Here is a 24125-nt window from a genome sequence, read left to right on the forward strand (position 1 = left end):
CTCCACAAGGAGATGCAGCAGTGGAGGGGAGCAGTGGACATGAAGGAGCAGTGAGTGTTGAGGGCTCAGTTGTCCCACACAAGAGAGTAACTGGCCAGGAGCCATCTTGAAGAGGGGCCAGCTGACCTCAGAACTCAAAGCAGGTGCTGGCTCCATCTAGCAGCTCCCAACTGGGTTAAAGCCCACAGAAGGTGTGCTTACAGCTGCAGGTAGAATGAACATGGTCTTGACCAGAAGGCTCAGGCCCACTGAGATTATCCACTACCCCCACCAAAAAGCTACTGCTGGCTTGCTGGAATAAATCAACCCAGATCTGCACTCTCTTTCCACATGTTATCTACCAGTGACAGCAGAGATAAACCAGGATGTGGACTTCCCCCCGCACTCTGTTTTGTTGTTGTTGTGGTTTGTTTTTATGTATTTTTTTTCTCTCCTTCATTGTCTGATCTTGTTTCTATATGAGTATAAATGTGGTTTCTAATCTCTTTGTGGTTGTTCTTCTCTTCTGTTCTTTTTGTCTCTTTCTTCTCTCTTCCTTTCCAGTCTTCTGCACCAGTTTTGCAAAGTTAGTGTGATCCCCCTTTGTCCTCCACCCTTACTTCTAATCTCTTCCTCTTCCTCTACTTCTCTATTTTCTCCCTCACTCCTTTTAAATTTTAACCCGAGGGAAAAATTGAAATATTAAGGACTTATATACTGCATATAATTTTCTGGTTTGTTTCAGATTTTGTTATACAGTGATTCCTTACCTATTGTGGGAGTTATGTTCCAGAGATTCCCACCATAGGTGAAAATCTGCAAAGTAGTGGCATTATATTTATTTTATCATTTACATATATTTTAAGGCTTTATAAACCTTTCCCACTCTCTTGTTAATCTTTTGCACACTCTTATAAACACTTTCTACACTCTTACACCTATGTAATTCCCTCGCACCCCGGAATCGGGAATTGAACTCACGACCTTGTGCTTGCCAGGCAGGCACTGTGCCTCTGAGCTAAATCCCCAGCCCCAAACCTATGTAATTTTAACAACATGTAAAATTCTATATGGGTACTCACCAGTGAAGTATACTACAACTTGAATGAGGAGAGATACTGAACATATGGGCAGAGTGTGGGAGAGCAAATAAATTGATGCTACGGTCACTGAGCCAATCAGTGCCCAAGATACAGAACACAGTGCTATGATTAGTTGCCTTCCATTCCATCAGCCAACAGTGCACCACGTACAACCTCATGTTGGCAAACTTGCACAAGCGGTAGTGGCATACTGCATTTCCATTACATACAGTACAGTATTCACCCGCTGATGAAATACATATTTTATTTCAATTTAATATTTTTAAATATGTTTGAAGTAACATTTTTTATATTTTTATACCTTAAATTTTTAGAAAAAGATAAAATCATAATTATATAAATGCCTATACACCGCAAAATCCTGTGATATAGCAAAATTAGATTTTTTAAAAAAAAATCCATGATACAGTGAAGCCACAATAAGTGAACCATGATATAGAGATGACTGTATAACCACAAATCTAGTTCATATGGTTAAAGGTGGCAAATTAATGGTTACCTCAGTTTCTCATTTTCTAGGCTGTGTTTGATGCTATCATTATTGCTGATGGTACCACTCTAGCCAAAGTGACATAACTGTTCTAACTAGTTGTTCTTGCTGGTATTTTAAGACTGAGACTGACTAAGAGTCATAGAAAATACTATTGCACAGTGCCAAAAAACCAAGTAGGCAACAACTTCTCATCCCCAATAAATTGAAAAAGTAGGATCTTCCAACAGACTCAAAATCTAAAAACCAGTTACACCTGGAAGATACCTCAGAGAAATAGTCATTCTCTAAGGGTTCTAAATATTAGCAATGAAGCAATCCACTGTAGGCAATTTATAAACACCACCCCAGGAATTAAACTTTAAAGAAAAAAAAAAAAAAGAAAAGAAAATGAGAAGATACTTAAAAAAGATGCAACCAGACATCCAGTTCACCAAAGGCAAAACCATGGGGCAATGAGGTGGGACAATCTGAAAGCCACCCACTTGACCTCTCTGAAGTGGTAACAACAAAGCAATTGAATGAGGCTCTAGAAAAAATTCAAATCAGGAATAATTTCTCAGGTAAATGCAGAGAGGGTGTCCACAATGAAAACCATGCTTAGTGTCTCTAGAGCAGACACAGATAAAAAAATAGAGGAGCCTAAGAAAATTATGGAAGTCATGAATGCTCAGCATAGGAAAGAAATGGATCCCATAACACAGATTCAAACAGATATCCAAGAAATAAAAATTCCATTGAAAGTATCTGCAGCAAGATAAGCCAATTCAAGGACAGAATCTCAGATAGTGAAGACAGGCTTGTGGTTAGTGATTATGAAAAGCAAGATTTCTTAAAAATAGCAAATGCCCGTGAGAAATCAATTGGGCAGCTGCTAGATGAGGACTTAAGATTGATTGGAGTCAATGAAAAAGCAGGAGATAGCACAAATGATGCAAAAAAAACCTATTCACAGACATCACAGCAGAAAACTTCCCTGGTAGAGAAAAAAAAATCTGACAAACAGTAACTGAAGCACATAGAACTCCAATTAGCCATGATCAAAAACAATCTACAGCCAGGCGTATCAGTCAAGATTCCAGAAATTCAATACAAGAATAGAATCTTAAAAGCTGTTAGGGAAAAGAAACAAATCACATCTATAAAAGAAAGCCCATTAGAATCACAGGAGACTTCTTGCCACAAACTCTGAAGTCAAGGAGAGCTTGGAGTGAAGTATTTCAAGCCTCCAAAGAAAACAACCTTCAACCAAAATTGATGCACCCGGCAAAACAACCTTTGAAAACTGATAGAAATAAGATACTTCCATGACAATACCTGAGGAAATTTATGAACACCAAACCAGCACAGCAAAATGTCCTGAAGGACATTCTAGAAAAAGATAACAAGGATTACAACTTCATGAATCACAATGAAATGAACCCACCAGGCAAGGCAAACAATTAAACAAAGGGGGGAAAAAGGAGATAATAACATGGTAAGGGTACATCAATACATATCAGTTATAACCATCAATGTTAATGGTCTCAAATCACTAATGAAAAGAAACAGAGTGACAGAATGTGTCAAGAAGAAAGATTCAACAATACAAGAAACACATTTAATTTAAAAAGAAGTTCATAGACTGGAAGTCAAAGTATGGAAAACAATACTCCATGTGACAGGAACCCATAAAAAAGCAGGGGTTGCTAGACTATTTGCAGACAAAGTAAAGATTTCAAGCTAAGACTGATTAAGAGAGACAAAGAAGGTCACTACACATTTAAAGGGAATAATCTAAGAAGAGATAAAAATCATAAATATATATGCACAAATACTAGTGTACCTACCTTTATAAAACAAGTATTAACAGACATGAAAAATCAAATAAACACTAATTCAATTACAGTAGGGCACTCTGATACTCCACTGTCACAAATACATACGTCAACTAGAAAAAAAATCAACAATGAAATGTTAGAACTGAAAGCAACTTTTTATCAAATGGACTTGGTAGATATCTACAGAGTATTCCACCCTACAATATCTAGAATACACATTCTTCTCAGCTGCACATGGGACTTTCTCCAAAATACACTACTTACTAGTTTATAGAACATGTTTAAGTAAATGCAAAGGAACTGAAATTATCTCATATATATTATCAGAACCTAGTGCAATGAAAGCGGAAATCAATGGCAAAAGAAACCACAAGAATTTTGTAAACACACAGAAATTAAATAACACCCTCCTGAATAACCAATGGGTTACAGATGAAATGAAAGAAGAAAATAGATGATTTCTACAATTAAATAGTAATGCCAATACAACAGACTGGAGCTTATGAGATAAAACGAAAGCAGTCCTACAAAGGAAATTAATTAATTAATTAATTTTAAAGTTTATTTTTGGTCTTTTTGAGACAAGGTTTTGCTATGCAGCACAGACCGGTCTTTAAATCAGTTTGTAGACCAGGCTGGCCTTAAACTCACAGCAATTCTCCTGCCTCAGCCTCTGGTGCGCTGGGATTACAGGCATATGCCACCATGCCTGGCTCTCAGAGGGAAATTTATAGCAGTGAATATTTGTACTAGAAAAACAGAGCGACCTCAAATAAACAATTTAACATTGAACCTCAAACTTCTAGAAAAAAAAAAAGAACAAGTCAAGACAAAAGCTCATCTGAGGGAGGAAATCATTAAGATCAGAGCAAAAATTAATACAATGGAGATTAAGAAAACAATACAAAGAACCAATAAATCAAAGAGTGGGTTCCTCGAAAGATTATGTAAAATTGACAAACCCTTAGCCAACCTTACCAAAAAGTGGAAAGAAAAGAGTCAAAGTCATGTAAAGGGTGAAATCACAACACATTGTGCAGAAATCAGAGGATTACCAATACCTACTTTGAGAATCTGTATTTTAATAAGCCAGAAAATGCAGACAAAGTGGACAGGTTCCAAGATACATATGAATTATCAGTCAATGAAATTGAAGATGTAATTAAAAACCTACCAATAAAGTAATCCCTCCTTGAGACAGAAATGGAAATAGGTGGCAGAAACTGGCAGAGGTTAAAGGAGACTTTCTTTTTCTTTTCCTCTTTGTGGTATTGAAGAGTATATCCAGGGTTTTGCTCATGCTAGGCAAGTGTCCTTCCACTGTGCTACAGCCTAACCTAACCCTTTTCAAAAGATCTTACCTTGGGGCTGGGGATTTAGCTCAGCGGCAAAAGCGCCTGCCTGGCAAGCGCAAGGTCGTGAGTTCGGTTCCCGGTACCGGAGAAAAACCAAAAAAAAAAAAAAAAAAAAAAGTTCTTACCTTGACACAGGGTCTCATTAAATTGTTAAGGCTGAGCTAGAAAATGCAATCCTCCTGCCACAGCTTCTGCAGTAACTGGGATTACAGAGATGAATCACCACTTCTGGCTTAAAGGGGACTTTTGATTTTTTTACATTTGGTATGCTTTATGTTTTTTTTTTTTTTATTTTGAGCCTGAATTTTTAATGAAAAAAAAAAAAACCACAGAAAATATAAGTATTTTTTTAAAATACAAATATTTAGTTAAATTTGGGTCAGTGAAAAATGTTCTAAATCTAGAAGATACAGCTATGCTGGAGAGGTTTTTAGTTTATAAAATTTGCTTTTAGCTGTGGCAATCTTTTGAAAAAGTAAGTCTTCTAAAGCTAGCCAATACCTAAAAACAGAGTTTCTTTGCTTGAAAGGCAGTGAGGGCTGTAAGAAGCCTACCTATTATATTCCTTCTCCAATAATACCTCAAAGTATTCAGTTACATTAATGTACAAGTATCTGGCAGGAAAAACAGCTGGTTGCTTTAAAAGCAAAACCATTTTATAAACATTCTTATCTTCTCTAATTTTATTGCACTTCTTTCTACAATTTGCTTAGCAATTAACTACATCCCATAACACTTTCCCTTGTGTCTTTTAATAGCTGTTTTGGAAACAGCTCCTTAGGGGCCAATTCTCCAACTCCCCTCTAATACTTACATTCTTCTTTAATGTTGAATAATTTAAGTTAACTCTCTTGAGCTTATGGATAGAAACAAGACACAGAAAGATCCAGGCTAAGTGCTTCTTTGTATTTAGGCAAATAATATGCTCCCAAATATACATGAACATAGTTAATTATTAATGTTGGGAGCCGCGGAAGCTGGAAGGTAGTTACAGGTGCAAGACGAGCCCAGCCCGAGAACACGGGAGCTCCTCGAAACACGTAAACAAGCTGTTTTAGCTTGTTAACTGATTGCTGGACAGTGAGGCGAAAATTAACCAACCTCTTGAGGGTATAAATAAACGCTCTACTGTTCTTGAGTAATTCCCCTTCTCCACGGAGAGAGAGGACCTCCACGCGATCCCAGCTTTTGGTCTCTTGTCTATTTTTTCCTCATTCTTGCCACCGTTCCTTCCCAGGGTACAGCAAGAACCCAAAGGATCCCTATAATTAATACATCTGGTTAAAGTACAAATAAAATTCTTTATTATTACATGAAAATCCACTAGCTTCATGTCTTAGTGTTTGTTATTATACTCCAACATTCAGTCTATTCTTGGCACATATTTATGTTAAACCAGAAGTTCTATAACTGCATTTTTGCCATTTGACTACCTTATCAATGTACACTGGATAATCGCTTGAAACCAGATTCTGGCATCTTTCTCGGTTTCCAATCATCTTCCTGAATTCAAAAAGTCTATTATGAGAAAGGAGACAAAAAGGAAAAACATTCACCTTTTATATACCTGCTGTATCCATTACATTGAGACTAACATTGATTAAAAATTAGCCAATTCAATTCATAAATCACACTAAAATTTAATTTTCATCCAACAAAAAAAATTAAAGGTACCAATACCAAAAATTAATGTTCTTAGGTCCAGATTTTCCTGTGACCTATACTGTATTCGAGGCATTTATGTATTTATTTATTTAGGGACAGGTTCTTTCTATCTAGTGCAGGCCAGCCTTGAACTTGTTTATGTACCCCAGGCTGGCCTTGAACTCATGGAGATGCTCCCGTCTCAGCCTCCCTAATACTGGGATTACAGGTGTGTGCCACCACACCTGACCTCTAGGTATTTATTTGTTTTTTTTATTTTTAGTTTTTTTAGGTTTTTTTGAGAGAGTCTTGCTATGTAGTTCACGCTGGCCTTGAGCCTACTACATAGTCCAGACTGCCTCAAATTCATGGTGATCCTTCTGCCCCAATCTCCTGAGTGCTGGGATTACAGGGGTGCACTAGCATCCCTGGCTTTATTCCAGTGTTATAGTCATTACAAATCCAGGTTACCCAAGGAAAATCAATACCTGGAAACTAATCAGTTCAATAATCACTGAAATTTTAAATCTCTAATTTGTATTTATTTTGGGTTTGTTTTTTTTTGAGACAGGGTCTTGTTACATAGTTCAGGCTGGCCATGAACTCATTATATAGCCCAGGCTGGCCTTGAACACGAGGTGATCCTCTTGCCTTCACCCTGAGTGCTGAGATTACAGGCTGTTATGGTTTGTGTCTGTGTGTCCCCCCAAAGCCTCATGCGGTCATGGGCAGGCTTTTAGAGTTTGACTGATCATGGGTGTGAGAGCTACACCCGCCCTGGGGTGGACAGTTTGCATATGTAAGGGAGAGGAAGAGGCTGCTTGTGGCCATTCCTCCCTTTTGTGCTTGTTGCTTTTGCTGTGTTCTGCCACCAACCTGTAGCCCTCTGCCATGTGCCACTCTGCCTTGTAACCTGCCAAGTATGGACTGAAAGCTCCACAAACTGTAAGCGAAATAAACCTTTCCTTCCTTAATTTTGGGCATCAGGTATTTTGTCCCAGTAATGAGAGAAAAGTAACCAAGACACAGGCATATGTCATTATGCCCAGTTTAGTGTTCGTTTGTTTGTTTTTTGAGACAGGGTTTCACAAGGTAAGCTAGGTGGGTCTCAAAACTGCTAGGCAGCCATGGCTGGCCTTGAAGATGCAATCCTCCTACCTGAATCTCCTGAGTGCTAGAGTTACAGGCATGAGTCACCATACCTGGCTATTTTATGTTTCTGAGAGGTCTTTTATAGAGGAATTACTTTTTACATGGTCCAATTTTTGATGCTATAAGCGAAAACTTGAGAAATAACTAAAAAGGAAGCAATTATATTTTTAAAATAATTTAATATTTAATTTCCTAACAAATCATTCTGTATTTGAGGAAAGGATTTTATAACTGAAATAAAATAAATTCAAAACAAGTATTCAGAAAAAAAAAAAAAAAAAAAGATTACCTTTTGAGATCTTCTGGCCTTCCCCATCCTCTAATAAAAAGTTTTGTGAGGAGAAGTCTCCGGTAGAGAATATCTAACTTGCTAACACCCATTAGTAGCAAACAGCATCTAGAAGCAAAATTTAAAATGACCTTAAATTTTTCTTTTTTTCTCTTTCCTTTTCTCTTTTCATTTTTCTTTTTTTCCAGTGACTAGGGCTTCATACACATTTTGCAAGTACTCCATAAACTGAGCTACATCTCTTGCCCAAAATGTTTTATATTTTAATCAAGACAAGAAGTCAATTTGCCAACCACTTCTTTGAATATCAGGTAAAATTAAAGATTGAGAGTAAATTCTTGAATTGATTCCTTGGAAAATCAGATATATTTGCTGAAAAATAGGCATACGAATGAAATAAGTTGGTATATATAAATCACTTATATGATGCTCTGCAAATTGAAGTGATATCTATTAATAATAGCAATTTACCTTTACTGTAACATTAACACTCAAATCTGTATTTTCATGGTCTATAGGCCTACACAATCTGTTAGTCAACTCTTTACAACAAATGACAGCTATATTTGCTCTCTTCTTTCCATCATCTAAGAGGCAAAATTAAGTTTACTACATAAGTACCTACATGGTAAGAAATAAAACTGATTTTTATAATTTTTATACTGAGGACATTTAAAATGTAATGTTTTTAATATTAATTGAAAGGATTTTTAATAGTATAGGCCTATTCACAAGAAAAATGAACGTTTTTTGGAAGTTTGCTTAAATGGAATCAAAATTAATACCTCTATCGTGAAATTGAGTAAAAATGTTCACCTGCAAAAACTATACTTCACTCAAAGGCCACAGAAAAACAGCCTGGCTAAGAGTTTACTGACCTGAGTTAGAAAATCAAATAAATTACAGGCATGTCGCAAATATCAAATGATGTCAACAGTGCAAAGATACAACTATAAAACACTACTTTTTTTTTTTTTTTTTTCCGGTACTGGGAATCAAACTCACAACCTTGCGCACACAACCTTGCACTTGCCAGGCAGGCACTGTGCCGCTGAGCTAAATCCCCAGCCCCGAAAACACTGTTTATTAAACTAATATCTAAAACTTTCAGGTGTCCACCAACATGTATATACACAAGAGAACAGTGGTTTTAAAAAGAGGGAAATTCTGGCACAGACTACCATCCGGTCACACTGATGAACCTTGATACTGTCATAAAAAGACAAACACTGTATGATTCTATTTATATGAGACACCTAGAATATTCAATATTCACAGAAAGAAAGAGAATAATAGTTGCTAGAGTTTGGCAGAAAGGGAAAGTGGGAAGGTTGTTGTTTAATAGGAACAGTTTCCATTTTCAAGATGAAAACTAGAGGTGGATGGTGGTATTGTTTGCTCAGCAATATGAATATACTTAGTAACACTGATCTGTACGCTTAAAACAATTAAGATAATAAATGACATTAGAATATTTTGCCATAATTAAAAAGGGGGAAACAATTTAGAATTTGGAGTTAATTTGTGAAAGCTTTCAGAATCAAAATGGAGTCACTTATCTCAAACTTTTAATGAAACAGAGCTGGAGGCCATGAAGAGAAAGTCTTCATGCACATTTGCCTGATAAAGATCAACTTTGATGAAGACAAAAACATGTAATATAACAATCCCTGTTAATCCTTATCATTCTTAATGTTTTTGCTTTGGTTTTTTTTGTCTATGTTGTTGGCATTTTGCTACTGTTTTTTTTTTTTAAATTCTCTTTAAAATAAAATAAAGAAAAAAGAAGAACTATCATAAAAATGTTGCCCAAACTACAGCCTTGCAGTTAAAGCCATTTCTGAGGTTATCTTTTCAGCAACACCTGGTCCTAACAGCACTACTGCAAGTAGCCTTAATAATCCGCAAACTTGTAATCATAGTCATTTCTATGAAGACCCTCTCCTAGCAATGGCCAGTACATGTCGCTGCCTGCAATAAGCCCCTGTAACCAATAAACTTTCGCTTCAGGCACCCTGCATGTACTTCTTCCCTTTTGTCTTTAAAAGGTTCCCCTTCTTTCAACCTTCCCAGATGTGATCGTCTTCCATCACAGCATGCCTATTCCTGATTGCAATCCCCTGCACATTCCTGAATAAACTCATTTCTTTGGAAAGCCTTTCTCTGTTATTTCATTTCACTCTGAGTACTAGGGATTGAACCCCAGGCCTTTGCACTACATGCTATACGCCTAGATCTTTAAAAAAAAACCTTTTTTTTTAATTTTGAGAGAGGGTCTCATCAAATTGCTAAACTGCCTAGGTGGGCCTCCTCCCCTGCAACATTCCTTTCTCAATCTCCCAGACTGCTGGGATTATAGGTGTGTTCCACCATGCCGGGCTTGTTATCTTAGGTTGACAGCCTCCTTACAAAATTTTGACAAAGTCACTTGATGCTTTCTTTTCCTTTTGATAACAGCCTCAATAAGTAAGGTAGTTCATTATCCTATTTAACTTAGAACACAACTCAAGACTAGTATTATTCTCTTTAAAAAGGGATACTACATAATTTAAATATTTGAGAGCTTTACTATGAAGAAGAAATCTTTTGAGCTTAGTCGGTTTCCCCTCCATCTTCTCATTTTATTTTTCCTTGAGGATTAATTTCTAAGAAGGCAGCTAACCTGTGCTTTCTGCTTTATGGCCTCTTCGTTTCAAACAAGCTATCAGTTGGGTTGAATTTTTGTCTTGAAGCACAACTGGAGAAGAACCCACTTTCAGGGTTTTGGCAGCCTTCATTTACTTGCAACTGTTAAGGACTCAAAGAGTTTGAATGTTTTGCTGTTTGTCAGCCTCACCTTTTGGAGACACACTTCTTTATCGTTTGGCTTTCTCCATAAAAGTTCACAATCTGGCAGCTTATGTCTTTAAGACCAGGAGAGTCAGAGTAAGCTATGGGAGTGACACTCAGTCACCTTTGGCAAATTCCTATTTGGTTAAAAAGTAAATAATAGATTCTGGCCAAATTCAAAAGGAGAGATCACATAACGTGTAAACATTACAGAGCCACAATCATGACGATCATGTGTTTTCAATAGGGGAAACATTGTACTTAGCCTTTGAGTACAATGTCTGAGCTAACACCCTCAACACCAAGTGACATTTATTTCATATACTTGATAAACATTTGTTAATAGACCAATAAGCTCTTGAAAAGTTCTGTAAATCATGTGTCTACACTCATATTAAACAAATAGTAAAAGGTAAACTGAATTCCAAAATACTGTCTCCGTTATACATCACAATAATTTAAAATGATTAAAATCATGGAAGTATATATGTAATATATGTTTAAATTGCTTGGCTAGTTTTTCTTGAAGAGAAATGTCAGTGTGCCAGGCATGGTGAGACACACTTGTAGCCCCAGCACTCTGGAAGGCTGAAGCAATGAGGCAGGATTTAAATTTTGAGCCTCAGTCTCAGCAACTTAGTGTCTTAGAGATCCTGTCTCAAAAAAAGGGCAGTACTCCACTGTATTAAAAGAAAAAGTCTTTTTAATCTATTCCTAGGTTGATGGGCATTTGGGTTATTTCTAAGATTTAGCTATTACAAACTGTGCTGCTATAAACATGGGTGTGCATATATCACTGTGATGTGATGCTTTTAATTCTTCCAGGAAGATACCCAGAAGGGCAACAGCTCAGTCAAGTGGGACCTCTAATCCTAGTTTTTTGAGGAATCTCCACACTGATTTCCACAGTGGTTGCAGCACACTACACTCCCACCAACAGTGGAGAAGGCTTCCTTTTTCTCCAAGCCCTGCAAGTATTTGTAACTGATTTCTTTTTTTTTTTTTTTCCCCCCGGTACCAGGGATCGAACTCATGACCTTGTGCTTGCCAGGCAGTGTAACTGATTTCTTCATCATAGTCATTCTTTCTGGAGTGAGATAGAATCTCACTGTTGTTTTAATTTGCATCTCTTGAAAGATCAGTGAACATTTTTTCCACGTATTTATTTTCCATTTGTATTTCTTCAACTGAGAGGTGTGTATTCATCTCAGATGTCCATTTTGGGACTAGGTCTTTAAATGGGGGATCCGACTTTTTTCAATTCTTTTTATGTTCTAGATGTAAGTCCTCTGTCTGAGGGACAACGGGCTAAAATTTTTTCCCACTCTCCGGGTTGTCTTTTCACTCTATTGGTGAATTCTTTTGCTGTGCAAAAGCTTTTTAATAGGATGAGATCCCAGTTGCTGATTCTTTGTAGTATTTCCTGTGCAATTAGGGTTTTGTTCATGAAATCTTTGCCTACATGCAACAGAGTACTGCTCAGCCATAAAGAAGGATAGATGAATCATTTCTAGGTAAATGGATGCACCCTGAGACCATATTCTTAAGTGAAATAAACTGGACACCACATGTGTAAATATCGCATCGTCTCCCTGGTGTGAGAAACTGAAAGAGTAAGGAAAGATCAAAATGTGGAAAAGATATTGTGAAATAGGAAGTTGTTTAAAAAGGTAGGGGGAGGGATGCAGCTCAGTGCAAAGACCTTGGGTACAGGCCTCAGTTCCCTCCCCCCATATATCAAAAAAGAATAAATCTGGCCATTAACCCCAGTTCAGTTATGGTGCTAAAACCTCTGGAATTTTCTCTTGTTCTTGTCTTTTTGAGACAGGGTTTTGCTATGCAGTTCAGGCTGGCCTTGAAGTTGTAGGATTCCTCCTGCCTCAGTCTCCCGAGTACTGGGATTACAGGCCTGTGCTACCACGCCCAGCCACTCTTGAAACTTTCTGAGTTGAACGCCTGTGTTATGGTAATAAAGTGACTCACATGGTTGGGGCTGAACTACATACTTTGGACCAACTTGACCTCAGACAAGGGAACAGGGTGGGAAATCATGTTCAATTAACTTGGCCAATGATACAATCATTCATGAGTGTGTAGTGATATCCCAGTAAAAACTCTGGCCACTGGGGTTTGTTGGAGATTTTTAGTTGATGAACACTTTGATATCTCTGAAAATGATGCTCTGGACTCCACAAGGACAGGCATGCATGGCAGCTCCATAATGATTCTTTCATATGTTTCTTCACTTGGCTGTTTCTGAGCTATATCCCTTACAAAGCTGAAATTTTCTTTTTATTTATTTATTTATTTATTTTTGAGATAGGGTGTTACTACGTAGTTCAGGCTGGCCTTGAACTCACCATGTATCCCAGGCTGGTCTCAAACTCATGGGGATCTTCCTGCTTCAGCCACCCAAGTGCTGGAACTACAGGTGTTCACCACCACACTTAAATATATACCACTGAGCTAGGCATAGTGTTGTATGCCTGCAAGCCTAGCTATTAGGAAACCAAAGGAGGATCACAAGTTCAAGGTCAGCCTGGGAAACTTAAGTGAGACTCTGTCATCCATTCATAAGTAAGTAAATAAGACTGTGATGTAGTTCAGTGGTAGAAAGCCTCTAGGTTCTATTCCCAGTACCACAAAATAAAACACTGATACATTTTTTGTGTTTTTCTTTTTGGTTTGTTTTTGTTTTTGTTTTTGTTTTTGAGACATGGTCTTGCTATGCTGTTCAGGCTGGCCTTGAGCTCACTTTGTAGCCCAGGCTGGTCTCGAACTTGCAGCAATCCTCAAGCCTCAGCCTCCTGAGTGCTGGGATTACAGGCATGCATCACCACGCCTGGCACATTTTTTGTGTGTATTTATTCAACTGCAGACCAGTGGCATGTCATTATAATGTAGGATTTCACTATCTTTTACAAGTACTATATTATAGGCTCTTCATTTTCTCTAATAAAACAGGATGCTCTGGATTCAATGCTTTCCTTTGCAACACCCATGGCATCAACAGCAATTGGCAGATTCCATGCTAGTAAAAAAATAATATTAAAAATCCAACTCTAGCATTTCACAGTGAAACAAAAAGTAATATACTATTCATAAGATTTAACTTATAAAATTTCAACATTCTTTTACGTTGCTAGAAGATTAAACTGAAGACAAACATAGAGAAGTAGAAAGTTGCGAGGGCCAGGGATATAGCTCAGCAGCACAGTGCCTGCCTGGCAAATGCGAGGTCCGGAGTTCAATTCCCAGTACCAAAAAAAAGTTGCAAGGGAAGCAAGAAAATAATTAAGAATAATGACCTTTTCAAATATTTTGTAACATACTATATTTATTATATGCTTAAATTGTTTAGCCTTTCCAGATTTTCAATCCTAAACTAGAAAACCTTACCACATATTTTGATTCCCTGTGTAACAGGCCATAAGAGTCAGTGCTCCAAGCTAGACTTGGTGGTGCACATTTGTAACTCCAAACTCTGGGAGGTTAAGGCAAGAGGACCACAAGTTCACACCCAGCCTGGGTAACTTAGTGAGTCAGCAAGACTCTGACTCAAAATACAAACTTGCACTGGGGGTGTAGTGTAGTGTGAATGCACTGGGTTCAATCCCCAGGACTGGGGGCGGCGGAAGGTGGTGTTGGTGTTTCTGTTTCTGTGGTGGAAGGTGGGGTTTCAAGAGTCAGCACTCCAAGTCTAGAGCCAGCATACTCCTTGCTATATTTACCTCAGTAAACAACTGACAAATGTAGAACATAAAGCGAATCACACACACACAGCTTACTATAAATACAGTTGTTGGATTTTGAATTATACAGGTCTTCTTACATCCTATCTCTGTCCCAAGAACAATATAAAAATACTGGGGTTTTCTTACTACCTAAACCTGTAAATCTTTCTAAGCAGGGATGTCTGTGTTCAGGATATACAGCGCCACCATAAGCAAACAACAGTCCAAGCCTAGGGTAAACACAACTCCAATTTACCAAAAGGAGGCATTATCTAGAGCCATGCCAGCTACAAAAAGCCCTTATTTTAAGCTTGATTGACACCAATGAGCTTTTGCAGAAAGCTTCTGAACTACATATCAAGCCAAAATGATACAACTGCCGTCTACATTTTTAAATAGCCAATATAAAAGGGGAAAACAAAGTGAAACAAAAACAGAAGCTCCAGCACAATGCCAAGGAATCATATGTCTTTCCTAGAAATAAGCTCTGGTGCTAAAGTGACACTCATGGTCTATCGTGTCATCTAGTACTTTTATCTCCTTTCTGGTACCCAGGTATTTAAACAATATAACCCTGATTTTTTTCTGGATTCCTATCTATAGACTGTTTACATATATCTCGAAGGTATAAACGAAATTCTTTTTTTTTTTTGTCTTTTGAGACAGGGTCTCACTATGCAGTTCAGGCTGGCCTTGAGCTCACTTTGTAGCCCAGGCTGGCCTTGAACTCACAACGATCCTCCTGCCTTAGCCTCCTGAGTGCTGGGATTACAGGCATGCACCACCAGGCACAGCTAGATAAATGAAATTCTAAAAAACATCATGTACAAGAACTTTCTCCACCATCTTCTAAATAAAAAGACTTAATTTTTGCTTAGTACTTTTTCTTTTAAATCACTTCTTTTCAGTACAAGTTTAAGTAGTAAGCAAGGGTTTATATACTCAGATATCTACCCTTGAACAAGTTTAATTTCTTTTAATCTTACACTGGAGAAGAGTAGGAAAACAGGAAGTTCATTTGTTTGGGAAGTGTATGGATATGTACTCTGAACACTCATCTAATGAAATCTTATCAGTCAACTATTTCATCCTTGTATGAAACATTCAGGAAATAATCTAATGCCTTTTCAAAGGCCTCTGAAAAGACTTTTTCTTTTTTGTCGTTTTGAGACAGGGTTTCATTATGCAGTTCAGTTGGTTCTGAAGTCACTTTGTAGACCAGGCTGGTCTCAAACTCACAACAATCCTCCCGCCTGTTTCCCGAGTGCTGGGGATTACAAGTGTGCACCACCACGCCCGGTAAAAAGACCTTTTGAAAAATATTTACTTTGGATGTTAAGTGTATGCAGATTCCCAAGAGCTACTTGGAGCTTATTTAGATTTCACCAGTTGTGCATGTTCTCATTACATGTGTTCCTGTGGTCTGAAGTCATCACTTGGAGGCAGCAATGGAAAACAGTAGTGAAAAAAGACCCAGGTTTATCCACAGGCTGTGTGACCTTGAGGAAGCCACCTTAGCATACAAATGGGAAATAATACTTGGCCTAATACACCATAGCAAATTATTTCATTTACAAAAACGAAATCACTGTATTTTAAGAGATTTGGGGAAAAGAATCTTCTTGCTATTTTTTCACAGGAAGCCTGGTAGTAAACACCACAGCCTTTACATTTAGGATCCTGTACTTCCTGAATTTAAGTTTCTGTGTGTGTTCCTGGGGACTGATGCCAGGGCCCTCACAATGTGCTATATCCTCAACCTTTCACATTTTTTTTTTTTTTTTAAATTTTGAGTGAAGGTCTTCTCAAGTCACTAAATTGCCCAGGCTAGGTTTGAATTTGGAATCCTCTTGTCTCAGCCTCCCAGAGCGGGTATATGCTATCACACCCAAATTTAAGTGGCTGCTCCTTAAATGGTGATCCATAAAAGCTACTTCAATATTTTTCTCTATTTGAGACAATTTTCCAGTTCCTACCTCAAAGGATGTGGGAAGGAAACGAAATTTAATAAGCATTACTCATCACATATATTCACATACATTTAATATATATTATATATAGATGTATATCCTTTTTGTTTGGTGCAAAGTTAGAAGTTCCTCTGTCCACTAAATTTGTGACATATACTACTATGCTAGCCTCTGGGGACTAAGAAAAGACACAGTGAAGCAACATTACCTTCCAATCACTGGGATCTGATGTTTTTGTGAGGTGTTAAAAATGACTTTGCATGGATTTTTTTTTTTTTTTTTTTTGTCTTTTTGAGACACCATGTGGCTATGCAGCTCAGACTGGCCTTGAGCTCACTTTGTAGCCCAGGCTGGTCTCCAGCTCGCAACCATCCCACCTGCCTCAGCCTCCTGAGTGCTGGGATCACAGGCATGCGCCACCACGCCCGGCCTTGCATGGATTTAGAAGATACTTCTGAACAGAAAACATCTCCAGTTTAGCCATTTACCGGTGGAATGTAGTTGACTGGATATATAGACGGTCACAAATGAGACAAGGTCACAAACGAGACAAGTGTTAGGGAAGACAACAATACCACATGCAACGTAACACTAGTAGGAAACCTGGCTTAGGTGAGAAATATTAGTTGAAAGGAACTGAGTTTGTGTGCCAAGTCCTGCCGGGTTCACGAGTTTAACCTCTCTTTCAGATGGAAATATGCGCGCTGCACACCTATCTCATGGAAAAGTTATAATCAAATGAAATCACATGACAATATAGCTAGCGCTAATAAAATGTTAATTTATGAGACACACATGCTGACTATTGCCATCAATTAGCCTAGGAGCCTGGCTGTATAGATAAGGCGTTAACTGTAAAGACCAGGAAGGAAGTGGCACTCAGTGCTAGTGAAAATACCCTGGTTTTCTAGAAATGCCATCTTCCTTGTGCGGCGGGGCAGGTACCCTGCCTTTCCCAAGCCGCAGGCTCCAGGAGCAGATGTGCCGAGGGGCGGCTTACAAGGGCGAGGCCTCAGCTCCCGAGGCGTCCGCGGGGCGCGGGCTGCGGGACCCGCGGGAAAGGGGCCGGACCCGCCTTCAGTCCGGCCCTCACCAGCACCACAGGTGACGGTGTCCCGCGGTCACCCGCGCTGGAGAACGACAGGCCGCGGCCGCCGCCACCTCCCGCTGCAGGTAGTGACAGCCCGCAGCCCCTCGCCCGGCCCGGTTCCCGTCCCTGCCGCGCCCCGCGCCCCGCTCCCCGCGCCCTGCCTGGCCGCACGTACGCAGCGCGCGGAATCCCGCGCACCCCGCACGGCCGCTACTTACGGGCCGCCGGGCGGACGTCTGGGCTCCAGCGGGCCGAGTTCCCAGCGCCGCCGCTGTCGAGGCTTCTGAGACTCGACTTTCGCCAGAGGCCAAAGGCGGGCGCCCCAGCCTCTCTAGGAACAGGGCAGCGACTGGCGAACCGCCGCGAGGCGCCAGGGAGAAGGACCGCGCGGGGCGGGGCGGGGCCGTTTGAGCGACGCCCCGAGCGTGTTCGGCTCGTGCTCGGGCAGTCGGGCGGACCGCAGGCGCGGGCGCAGGGTGCACAGAGCCCCGCCCCTACTCTCCGCCCGCCGCAGCCCCGCCTCCTGCGCGACTCCGCCCCTGACCTCGGGACGCCCCGCCCACTTCCTGTCGCCAGGCGCTCGCGCGCACGCACTTGCAGGCTTATTCTGAGGGCTTCAGGCCGCGGGGAAAGGAGAGTGTGGGTGTCGCGAGAGTTGGGGGACTGCAACGATGGCGAGCCCGGGGATCGAGGCTGAACGCGAGCCGCTCTTAGGCGACCACACAGCTGGAGGCAGGTGAGATGGTGCTGGTGGAGGGACACCTAACCCCTCCCGCGCTGTTGGGACCGGCACCCTTCTGCACCAGCCGCCCTGGGCGGAGCCGTCAGTTGCCGAGAGGTGCCCTCGCGGCCGCCGGTGACAGGAGCCCGGAGAGTGCTCCGGCTCTGCTTCTGGAGGGGAAGGCACCTGCCGCGCGGGGCAGGAAGCCCGGGGCTCGGGTTCTCAACCAAAAAGAAACTGAGAAATAAAGGCAAAATAAATGAGGTGACTGGAGAACAGCAGGGCATTGCAGGACAGGGTACGCAAGGGACGGCGGACTATAGGCGTACCCCGGAGGGTGCAGAAAGGGGGGATTCCTTCAAAGACGGATTCCTCCAGGTGAGCAAATTAGAAACGAGTGTCGTAGGTCGCTGCAGGTCATCACCGCAGTTGGCATTTGTTCTTTGGTAGAGGGAGCCATTGCTAGGTACGTATCTTGTGCAATTCTGAGGTTACTGCGTGAGGACTTTTTCTTACCTATTTCCAACTCCTTTTTGCTAGTTTTACAGAGATGCTGGTGAAACCTAAGGTGCCTCTTTGACTTTTTTTTTTTTTTTTTAGAGATAAAAGGAGGAAAATACTAACAGACAGACAACATTTTACAAAATAGCAAAGGATCAGTACAGACATTACAGAGTTACAAACAGAGTGGTAGGGAATTAACAATGCTTGTTGTATTACATATTGATATCTTCAAAGTAGTTTCTCATGAAAACAGATATAGACATACAAAGGTGCCTGTTTGACTTTAACTGTCACAATATTGAGACAGCTACGCGACTGCATTTTGTTAGCCCCATACAGCTGATCGGTTTCCACATTTGTTAATTAAAAGCCCCGAAGTGGTTTTAATGGGTATGTGAAGTTACCCGTCTTAGTAATTAACTGATACCTCTTCATATTTTGATGGCAATTAAATCTGTCCAAAATGGGCTCACTGTTAAATCTGTCCACAATGTCCTGTGCTACATGTATAAATAAAAACGTTTAACCTTAGAAGGGATAACGTCAATATTTTGCTCCATATGATTTTAAAAATGTTGATCCTAGTTTATTGGCAGTGCTTCAGAAACGTTTGCATTTTCACACTTAAATTTGTATTTTTATCTTTAGGAAAATAGAATTATCATTTTATTTGAAACAAATAATGGTTGTGTCAAGTAAATTAAGTCAAATACACAGTTAAACTGTCTGAATCATAAGTTCTGCTTATCTCTTTCAGCACCAGATTTTTATTTTAATCACTATGATTGAAACCCTTTGGAAAATGTATTTCTCTGGCCCCTGATTTACTCAACAAAATATATAGAATACGCTTTTGTTTTTATTTGATTTTGTCTTAAGATCATTAAAATAACATCAGTTCTGTTGGGTCAGGAGGCTGAGGCAGGAGGATCGCTGTGAATTCAAGGCCGGCCTGGCCTACAAAGTGAGTTCAAGGCCAGTCTGTACTGCATAGTGAAACCCTGTCTCAAAAATACGTCAGTGCCGACTGAAGTCTATTTTGATAGAGTGCTATCTTCTTTTCTTAGTATCGGGAATTGAACTCAGGACCTTGCGCTTGCCAGGCAGGTGCTTGTGCCGCTTAGCTATAATTCCCAGCCCTATAGAGTGTTATCTTTTAGGCCAATCAAGACATGTGGAACCATTGGCTTCCATACTTTTAAAGTATTTATGTTGGCTTTTATTCTCTGCCTGTTTTATTCCTGACATTTTTGAAAGAGCAGCTCCTATTTTTCTTGCTCTCAGCAAGCTCTCTTGCAGCTTTATTTTAGGACTTCTAGTTTGCGGTGGCTTTGACATCATGTATCTGTCTTGATAGAAATATGTGTCATTAGAAGACACTGACAAGGGCTAAAGATCTCTCCTGTTAGTTTAAGTGTGTAATTTTGAGTGCACAGACTTTGTGACATTTGGATTTCTCAGAATCCTGTTTGATTTTTGTTTTTTTGTTTGTTTGTTTGTTTTCCAGACAGACTGTAGAATTCTTGAGTCATAACCCTTCATTTAACGATATTATATGTGGTCTTATGATACAGTGCACATTCAGTAACCCTGTCCTTTTAAGCCTACTTAAAAGATTTTCTTTTACTCATTTTGTTCAAGTTTATTCACTTTGTTAGAATGACAGATTTCAATACTCTAGATTAATAAATTTGTACATGCCAGCAGTAACAAAATAATTGCTTTGAAAATACTTTGTGTTTTTTTTTTGAGACAGTGTTAGGGTAGAATTCGGGTTGTATTCCACAAGAGACTGACTATTGAGAACAAGACAGAGTTTAATTTGAGGCTAGCCACCCTTCATTCCTGATTTGCAAATTGGGGAAGTGGGCATGGGCCTGTCTTTGTTCCCAGCTTATATACATTTTTGATTTCCATGGTAACAGATTGGAATGTTGTAGCCCTGGCCACACGTTGTTTTCCTTGTGCCACGTGACCGGGTCAGGCTCCGGTCATGAGCCCAACCACAATGATTTATACTTTCAGTACTCTGTTCTATATGTTCCCCTTTAGATAACCATGCATTTCCTTTATGGTTACAGTGTTTATCTAGGGCCAGGAAAGGGGTGAAACAACCCAGGCAGGGTCATAGGTGGTTATCTGGGCCCGGGTGTTCTTTGTCTTTGGAGAAGCACTCCAGGGCTAAGTCAGGACTGTAAAGTTAACTTTTTACAACCCCTCTGGGATGTTTCTCAAGACACGTTTTGAGGCTTGCATTAAGACTAGAATTATTCTATCTTAAAATGATATGCTGAGAGTTGCCGTCCCCTACATCGGGGTCTCACTCTCTAAGTAGTTCAGGCTGTCTTTGAACTCACTGTGTAGCCCAGGCTGGTCTCAAACTCACAGTGATCCTCCCCAGTGATAGCATTCCAGGTGTGAGCCATCACACCCAGTTCAATGTTTTGCTTTTTAAAGGTATCTTGTGTCTCCGAAGTACATGCAATGATGCATAAATACAATCATAAAAATTAAAAAGTAATGCTTGTTCATAGATAAATCAGCGCAGCACAAACCAGTATTAGTAAATTATACCCCTGTCATATCATTTTTATGCCTTTAGGGAAGAGAATAAAATGATTAGCCCAAAGTTCTGCTCATAATGAGATAAGGGATGTGCAGCCTTTGTAAATTTTCTTTTCTTTTCCAGTCCGATTTTATTGGTACATTTTAGATATACATAATGATCACATTCATCATAGAGAATTTGTACTACCCAAGATATAACTTGGGTTTTTTCCTATTTCCTTACCCTCCCTCAATACCTCCTTGTTTACAAAAGCTTTGTTTCCATTTTTTCCTCCTTTTCAAATTTTTAAAAACTTCCCCCCCCCCAAAAAAAAAAACTTTTCCTTTACCCCTCTCCTCTCTCGTACACCTCCCCATTTGAACATTTTCTTCCTATTTCACAATACCTGTTACACATTTTGGACCTTATTTACACTTTTGGTTTCTCACACCAAAGAAACAGTGTGGTATTTCACTGAAGAGAATGGTCTTAAAGTGCATCCATTTACCTACAGATGTCTTGAGCTTGTACTTCTTTATGGCAGAGTAGAACTCCTTTGTATAAAAAAATGCATCTTCTTTATCCATTCACCAGTTGATGAGCATTTGCAGCCTTTGTAAATTTATCTGAAGTGTTTGGGACCAGAAGTGTGTCAGATTTTGGATTTGGGGATTTTTACAATTTTGGAAATTTTTGTTTTGTTTTGTTTTTTGGTTTTTGGTTTTTCTCCGGTACCGGGAACCGAACTCACGACCTTGCGCTTGCCAGGCAGGCACTTTTGCCGCTGAGCTAAATCCCTAGCCCCCAATTTTGGAATATTAAAGCTAGTTTTATACAGTATTTTTAGTGTACTTGCACCTGCCCATCGAGATTTTCCACTTGGGGTATGTCACTACTCAAAAAGCTTCAGATTTTGGAGCATTTTGGATTCTGGAATTTCAGGTTATGGGTGTTCAATCTATACTACTTTGTTCTTTCCTAGAGAATGGGACATTATAGAAACTCAAGAGCATCGTAAGAGCAGATGGAGATCTATTAGGATTCTTTATCTTACTATGTTTCTCAGCAGTGTAGGTAAGTATTAGAAATTATACATAATTTAAAAATTCTGACCGAGTGCCATATTTTAACTTCATTTAATTTTTTTAAGATTATTTGTATTGTACTAAAAATATGTAATGGGCTGGGCATAGTGACACATGCTTGTAATCCCAACACTTAGAGCTGAGGCAGGAGGATTGCTCTGAGTTCATGGCCAGCCTGAGCTACAAAGTGAGTTTAAGGCTGACCAGAACAGTAAAGAAACCCTGTCGCAAAAGACAAAAAACAAAAACAACGAAATTTACCATTTACCATCTTACCATTTCTAAGTTTGGCAGTATTAAGTATATTCGTGTTATACAATCATCCTGTAAAACAGGAGTAGGCTGCATGTAGCCCTGCATGGCTAGTAAGATTATAAACTTTTAATGTTATTAAGGGATTTTTAGGCATATGTTTCACAGCTTGATGGTGCAGTACTTGAATGCATGCTGCATAGGCACCAGCGGAAGACTGTGTAGGGGAAAGCTCAGTGAACTAACTGCCCCTGTGCCTGCCACGCGCAGTCAGCCGGATTGAAACACATGTGTATCACACATTATATGCATGTGTGCACTTTGGTTACCAATAATATGTAATTATCTAGCTATATCCATGCATCTGTGAAGACAGTTGTTTGTTGTTATTAAATAAGCAAGTCCAACCCACGGCTCACGGTGTAGACAGCCCTATGTTATACTAGCAAGTATGAAAAAGGAAGTATTGTTACTTGTATACATTACTACATGTTTTATATATGTGGCTTAAGACAGTTCTTCACTCAGAACAGCTCAGGCAAGCCAAATTGGACACCTGTGCTTCAGCACATTTTCTCTCACAAAACCAAAACTTTTTCTTTTTGTTTAGCAAAACCAAAACTTTATACCCACTAAATAATTCCTTGTTTCTCCCTCCCTTGATCCCTGGCAATCACCATTCTACTTTCTGTTTCTGTGTATTTCACTGCTCTAGATACCTCATGTATGTGGGACCATATGGCGTTTCTCTTTCTGCAACTAGGTTATTTCATGTAACGTAGTGTCCTTGGGGTTTACCTGTGTTGTAGCATGTGACAGAATTTTTTTTTTGAGACATGGTCTTGCTATGTAGTCCAGGCTGGCCTTGAACCTGGATTGGACTGTGTAACCTAGGCTGACCTCCAACTCATGATCTTCCTTTCTCAGCTTTCTGGGAGCTGGGAATACACTTGTCTACCATCATGCTTGGCTTTTAAAAAAAATTTTATTTTTTTGAGACACATCTTACTATGTTGTCTGTACTGGTCTTGAACTCATGCACACAGCTGAGCAATCTACCTTGCCTTCTGAGTCGGTGGGACTGCAGGTATGCCTTGCTGTACCGGGCTTTCCCTTCCCTTTTAAGGCTAAATAGCAGTCCACTGTAGATGACAGAAACTTTTTCCTCTGTCCTCTTTTGTGCCTGAGGCCTATAATTTAAGTTGACAAAAGACAGATTACAAGAGAAAAAGGATTCAAATGTGCCATTAATAGGTTTATGTAATATGGGGGTGATAAACTAGGAAAAAAATAGTCAAAGGTTTTTATGGGCAGTAAAGTGTGGGAAAGTGAGTAGCAAATAAATGGGGACACTAATGAAAGATAAAGGTTATTTTAGTAAAGATTGTATATAAAGACACATCTCCGTGTAGAATTCCCTATCTCTGATGATAAAAATACTATCTTCCTGGTACCAGGAGAAAAATATATGCCCTGCTTTAGAGCAGAAAGGGAGTGGAGAGAGACCCCTTTCTGCATCCACTGTTTATTTCATTCATTTGTATTTATTCTTTCTCTCCC

The 24125-nt window shown here is 39.6% G+C and overlaps 2 protein-coding genes across 9 annotated transcripts in view; one reads left to right on the plus strand and one right to left on the minus strand.

The window, feature by feature from the left end:
• LOC102004188 (chromosome unknown open reading frame, human C4orf29) overlaps positions 1-17933 on the minus strand; it is a 57739-nt gene extending 39806 nt beyond the window's left edge. Inside the window, exons 1-3 of one of the 5 annotated variants that reach the window (XM_013515329.1) lie at positions 17674-17932; positions 7833-7940; positions 6181-6265 (exon numbers count right to left, since the gene is read on the minus strand). In XM_013515329.1, the coding sequence (XP_013370783.1) occupies positions 6181-6265; positions 7833-7924 (177 nt within the window). In that variant the 5' untranslated portion in view covers positions 7925-7940; positions 17674-17932. Of the gene's footprint in view, positions 1-5848; positions 5978-6180; positions 6266-7832; positions 7941-17673 lie in introns of those variants that run through there. The other 4 variants (XM_005386733.2, XM_005386734.2, XM_013515330.1 and 1 more) reach the window with 4 other exon arrangements.
• A 100-nt stretch (positions 17934-18033) lies between these two features.
• Positions 18034-24125, plus strand: part of Mfsd8 (major facilitator superfamily domain containing 8) — a 28723-nt gene continuing 22631 nt past the window's right edge. For all 4 annotated transcript variants that reach the window (XM_013515334.1, XM_013515335.1, XM_005386735.2 and 1 more), the window contains exons 1-2: positions 18034-18191; positions 22211-22302. In XM_013515334.1, coding sequence (XP_013370788.1) covers positions 18127-18191; positions 22211-22302 — 157 coding nt within the window. In that variant the 5' untranslated portion in view covers positions 18034-18126. The remainder of the gene's footprint in view (positions 18192-22210; positions 22303-24125) is intronic.

The sequence above is a fragment of the Chinchilla lanigera genome, unplaced genomic scaffold (assembly GCF_000276665.1).
Source record: "Chinchilla lanigera isolate Chin_1 unplaced genomic scaffold, ChiLan1.0 scaffold00027, whole genome shotgun sequence".
In the NCBI taxonomy this organism is placed as follows: domain Eukaryota; kingdom Metazoa; phylum Chordata; class Mammalia; order Rodentia; family Chinchillidae; genus Chinchilla; species Chinchilla lanigera.